The 6,000-nt window shown below is 41.9% G+C and overlaps 1 protein-coding gene across 7 annotated transcripts in view; it reads left to right on the top strand.

The window, feature by feature from the left end:
* The window catches only part of triob (trio Rho guanine nucleotide exchange factor b), a 95,288-nt gene that overhangs the window by 68,219 nt on the left and 21,069 nt on the right, over positions 1-6,000 (top strand). For all 7 annotated transcript variants that reach the window (XM_031873704.1, XM_031873710.1, XM_031873709.1 and 4 more), the window contains 4 exons: positions 115-216; positions 1,236-1,375; positions 1,779-1,878; positions 4,966-5,218. In XM_031873704.1, the coding sequence (XP_031729564.1) occupies positions 115-216; positions 1,236-1,375; positions 1,779-1,878; positions 4,966-5,218 (595 nt within the window). The remainder of the gene's footprint in view (positions 1-114; positions 217-1,235; positions 1,376-1,778; positions 1,879-4,965; positions 5,219-6,000) is intronic.

The following is a 6,000-nucleotide window of genomic DNA, read 5'->3' on the forward strand; positions in this document are numbered from 1 at the left end:
CCGGATTGGTTCAGGATTCATCATTGGTTTTTGGGAGTTGGGTCAGCTGGAAGTCCTCTATTGTTTTTGTTTATGTATCATATAAATTTGCTGACATCTTATTCATCCCCTTAGACATCCGAGCTTGGAGTGACAGAACATGTGGAGGGAGATCCTTGTAAGTTTGCCCTGTGGATGGGCAGAACCCCGACTTCAGACAACAAGATCGTCCTCAAGGTACAGTATGTCAAGATGTGGATTGTGGTGAAGATAAAGGGTCAATGTTTGGTCACTGCATTCATATTTGCATTAACAATGTCATTTTGAATGAACAGATTTTTCTTCTTTTAATATTTTACAATATTATCTGATATCATTTAGCAAGTTAGAACTGAGGACCAAAATATGTTTGCTTCATAAGGAGCTATGCACTAAGTGTAAAATAGACCCCCCCCCCAATGTGATTCCCCTTCTGCAGAAGAGGCCAAGTTGTTCATGCATAAAGAAAGAAGAGTCACTCCATGTCTGTAGTCCGCCCTCATTAAATCCTGCATAGTCCCCTCTGTACAGCCAAGAAAGTTCACTCCCTGTAGGGGGGGGCGGAGTGTTACTTTCTGCGACTTATTGACTCATCACACAGAAACATTAGCATAGCAGTCGATGGGTCATAATCAAAACTCACAAGCAACTTGCTAGTTCTCACGCAGTGAGTCAGAAGCAATGTTTTATGCAGGCTCCGTGTGTAGATGTAGACGTGTGTGTCTTTGGGACTGAATATAAAAACGTGTGGATCCCAGTGTATGTGTTACGACGTGTGAATATGTGCTGTGCAGCTATCTGTCTTATTACACAAGTTCTGATCATCATCATCATCATGCCTTATGTAACATGCTGCCACTGCAGCCTTGATTGCTGCTGGTTGCTAAGTGAGGGAGGAAGAGAAGACACAGACGACCATAGTCATACACTAAATACAGTGTTGCATTGGATCGGTGACGTAAATAAACACTAGGCTGACAATAAGTGCCTCTCTGTGGGAACCCTAAGTGAAGCATATGAGACGCAGTTATCGTCATTTCACAATGAGTCTGAATGATGACGTGTGACTCAAGTACAAGATTGCAGGGATCAAAGCACTCGTGGGATCAGGGAGAACTATGTAATTGCTAAATTAAACTTGACACCGTGTAACGCCTGCACATACTAGAACCTGTAAATCTAACCTTTGTCGGACCCGATCACGTGTTGTGTCCCAGGCTTCAAGTATTGAGAACAAGCAGGACTGGATCAAACATATTAGGGAGGTCATCCAGGAGCGAACTGTCCACCTGCGTGGAGCTCTAAAGGAGCCCATCCACATCCCTAAAGCCACCACGGCTAAACATAAAGGCAGACGGTAAGCTAACAGTGTATTGCTCTGCACTTCAGTTGTTGTTAATGTTGTTCATGAGTTTAAATGTTAATTATGTGAGCCATCATAAAATTGTGTTCCAGTAAAGTTATTTTATTTATGCAACAAACATTTGAAATATTATACACCAGTAAATGTACAGTAAAAACAATTTCAATACATTTTCCAACACAGACAATTAAAACACTGCAGCTGGGCACAGCTTGCATGAACTGTTGCAGCCATACTGGATATATATATATATATATATATAACATCTCAGAATCCAGCCTCTTACAGAATATCAACTCAATAATCAGTATTTTCAGTAACGAATCTATAAAAATGTAGTAAAACATTAATATAATGGTAAAGATATAATGACTGTGATGATATCGTCTGCCTGCAGGGACGGAGAGGAGCTGGACAGCCAGGGAGACGCCAGCAGCCAACCGGATACCATCTCCATCGCCTCACGTACATCCCAGAACACACTGGACAGTGATAAGGTTTGACTACACACACTCTCTCCAGGCATTCTTCATCCTCTTTAGTGATGCATCAAAATAGACAATTGTTTTAATTTTTTATTTCCCTGCACATGCCACACCATTCAGTTAATTCAGTCAGTATGTAGCTAATCTGTCACCCACTATCGGTCTATGTGATGCCATCACACATCGGAAGCTGCAGCCTGGTTAGATGCAGGCAACTTTCCACAAATTGCTTCCTGTGAAAGTGTTAGGAGGAAGAAACAGTCCATCTGACAGGGCTTTAAAGCTATGTGTGTGTGTGTGTGTGTGTGTGTGTGTGTGTGTGTGTGTGTGTGTGTGTGTGTGTGTGTGTGTGTGTGTGTGGGTTATATCTGGTAATAGCATCACAGAAGGCTTGTCCTCCTACGCTCAGTATGAGCAACTGTAAAGCCAACACACACACAAGCATACATAGAGAACAACATTTCCATACTTTTATGTCATACTAATTATAAACTGTAGCTGTGGACTCTTACATCAGGTCATTATTTTCACACTTGGATTTGGAGTGCCCCCAGCTCAGCCTCATACATAATCAGGAAAATAAGTAAATTACCTTAGAGTGTTCACTGTATCTGTTTAGTTATCTGTTTGCACAAAGCTCAGCTCTGTGGTGCTTTCATTAAGCATAAAACCAAATTGTAATGGAGAGCTCTGTGTGTGTGTGTGTGTGTGTGTGTGTGTGTGTGTGTGTGTGTGTGTGTTTGTTTATGTGTGTGTTTATCCCTATTGCTATGGTTTAATCCACTTGTGTCAAAACAAATTAAATAGTCATTGTTCAGTTAAGGGCATACTCTCAAGCTTAAAAATTCAAAACACACAATAACACATGCAAGTATACATTTTGCATCTCAATCACACCTTCTGAATGCTTCTCTCCATCGCTCTCTGTGAGGACTCTCTGTGAGACCTCTCATTCAAGAGGCAGTGACAGTGGTGTGTGTGTGTCTGTGTGTGTGTGTGTGTGTGTGTGTGTGTGTGTGTGTGTGTGTGTGTGTCTGTGTGTGTGTGTGTGTCCATGTCCCTGTGTGTGTCTTTGCTTGAGTGACAACAGCTTCAGCCTCCCCCGCTCTCTTCACAGAGGATGCTCGTCTGTATGCCAGACAGGAGAGCGCGGTTTTAAGTCCTCACAGCGATCGATCTAACACTTTGCTTCGAACATAGAAATATCCAGTTTTCTCTTCTAATTTTTTGTAGATTGACGGACATTAGTGAGCTAAATTGTGGCAACACTTGTTTAAAGACAAGCATGGATTAACCGCTCCGGGGAAGAGACACACAACAGGGAATCGTTTAAGCTTCAATAGGCTGATTGTGAGAGCCCATGGCGGAGTGCTGTTGGCTGTTACAGTGGATGGCAGCAACTTTTCTTCTGACCTCGGGATGATATAATGCATTAGGGTTGTGATTATCTGGTCAAATATTCCTTTCCCAGGGGAAATATTCCATAAAACGTTGCCCTATTTTCCAGACAGCTTATGCTTACCCAGTGAGCAACTCCTCATTGTGATCTAGGATGTTTAGCGGACTGCTGTAGAGTTTTTGTTTTGTTTTTTTGGGACTTCTCTCGTAATGAGGGAGTGGAAAATAATGGAGAGGCTGGAGGACAGGATCTCACATCCCGTTTCTCAACTCCTCAGCTCTCTGGCTTTGCCACACTACCAAAGGGTAGGTTGCAAATAATGTGCTCTGCTAATATTCAGTACTGTGACATTTACGATGTGAATATCTTTGAAAGGAGCAATGCAATCTATTTCAGTTATGAAGAACATAAAGAACTTGCAGCACTGCATACATTTCAACACTAGAAATAAGGAACAGACCTTTGAAAGCATGGAATGTGTGAATGTTTTTTTAGTACAGCATGTGGCTATTATTAACCGTATGACTAATAGTATAACTTACGCATAAGACTTTTCTCATCTGCCATTTAGTCATATTTCATATAAATGCTCACAAGATGATTTAAATATTGTGAGGTTTGGCTTCACATGGTTGGACATTTGTGGTATTTATGGCTTTGTATTTATTGTGTCCAATAATGCCAATTCATTTGAATTTGTCCCAGACAATTAAGAATTATATATGCTTTTGTAATTCATATTTGTAGAATAACCCTCTGGTGTGCTGTTGCTGTATATCTATCATTTGTGAGCACAGAACCCTTGCTGTTAGCACAGAGATTGGAGCCCTAATAGCAACATGCAGCTGCATTTTCAGTCAATACCTTTGAGAACAGCCAGTGAGCAAAGTGACTAATTGCTACGTTGTTCCACCTCCATCTAATGTTGCCTTTCTTTTCATAGACAGTTGTGACGTTTTGTTTAGTTGTGCTAGAATGAGTCACCGATCATCAGTGCATGTAGACTTTCACTTTGCAGTGCTGCTTGAGTACCTGCGCTGTTATCAAAGGATGTTGTGTGGGAAAATTTCGCCTTTTGTTTTGAGAGCCCATTCAATCCATTTTGTGATGTCAGAAGTCATTTTACTGAATAACAGTGGTGGACGAAGTATTCAGACCCTTTACTTAAGTAAGAGTACCAAGAGAAAACGTATAAAGTAGCATAAGAAGAAACTACTCGGTACGATTAAGTAAGTACCCAATGTACTTAGTTACATTCCACCACTGCTGAATGGCCATGCTTATTTGCATCAACTTATACCTTTTAAAATAAATGTGGCAATATTATTAAAATGCCGGAGAAAAAAATGGCAAATTTATGTATATCTTTGAAATGTGCGCTGGTCATCGATACTATCTGGATGAGATACGTATGAACAGTAGTTTGGAAAATGAATGCTTTCCATTTCTCATTCCTCCTGAGTCAATTTAACAACAATCTAATCACAGTTTATCGCTACACACACGCTCGCTGTATTTACTTTCATAGTATTTTGTTTTCCGACTTGTTGGATGTACTTTATCCTCATACATAGCCATGTGGAAAGTGCATTCATGCTTTGTGCAAACGTGCACAGTAGATCTAAAATGGACAAATATCAGCATTTGTTTACAGATTACCATCAACATAGGTTTACACAGACATCTTTCTTCCATTTCAGCTGTCCGGTGGCTGTGAGCTGACAGTGGTGATCCATGACTTCATGGCCAGCAATGGTGGCAGCAGTGGGGAGCTGACAGTGCGGCGAGGCCAGACCGTGGAGGTTCTGGAGCGACTCCACGATAAGCCGGACTGGTGCCTGGTGAGGACCACAGACCGCTCTCCAGCCCAGGAGGGCATCGTACCCTGCTCCATGCTCTGCATCGCTCACTCCAGGTCTTCCATGGAGATGGAGGGGCTCTTCAACCACAAAGGTAGGATGAGAATGTTTTCATATGCACACACACTGGCAGGGGGAATTGAGGAACACCCTGGACAAATCAGCACATTAGGGAAAAAGCTAATTTAATGCATTTCATTTTTGGAAACCGCAAAGGTGGCCTGCAGAATATTTGTATTTCACCCAACAGCTGCTTGTCTCATCCGTACATATCTGGACACTTGAAACATAAGCTAGAGCTAGTGGGATGTATTTCATCCGCTGTACGGTGGGATGGGTGCTGGATCAAAGACATATTTAGCAGGATTAAAACAGATGGATCTGCACACCAAATAGCTCCTGTTTAAGGATTTATTTGCAGTAACGTTTCGAGCACCAGGCTCTTCCTCAGACTTCCTGCATTTCTTGTTTGCAAACACATCATTGGTGACCTGTGGAACCTTAACTTCTCACCAAACAAGCACGGGAAAGCACAAACATGTATTTATACGTGTTGCTATGCAACTGTGGAAAGCCCGGAGCAGCTCTCTTTTAATTGTCTTAAAATAATTTCAACCTTTATATTCCAAGCACTGCAACATCTGCCTGATCTGATTACTGTCAGAATCCCTTATATTGTCTGAAACAGGCAGCAGCATGCCCCTCCATTGTAACAAACGTAAACCCTTAAACAGCCTTGTGAAGGTGCAGAATCTGCATCTGTTGTCGTGCCCAAAGGGTTTTATTGAGGAGTCCATAACGTGGTCCCCAAGGTTCTTTTCCAGTATGCGTGTGTGTGTGTGTGTGTGTGTGTGTGTGTGTGTGTGTGTGTGTGTG

The sequence above is a fragment of the Anarrhichthys ocellatus genome, unplaced genomic scaffold, assembly GCF_004355925.1.
Source record: "Anarrhichthys ocellatus isolate YVR2014 unplaced genomic scaffold, GSC_Weel_1.0 scaffold74, whole genome shotgun sequence".
Taxonomy (NCBI): Eukaryota; Metazoa; Chordata; class Actinopteri; order Perciformes; family Anarhichadidae; genus Anarrhichthys; species Anarrhichthys ocellatus.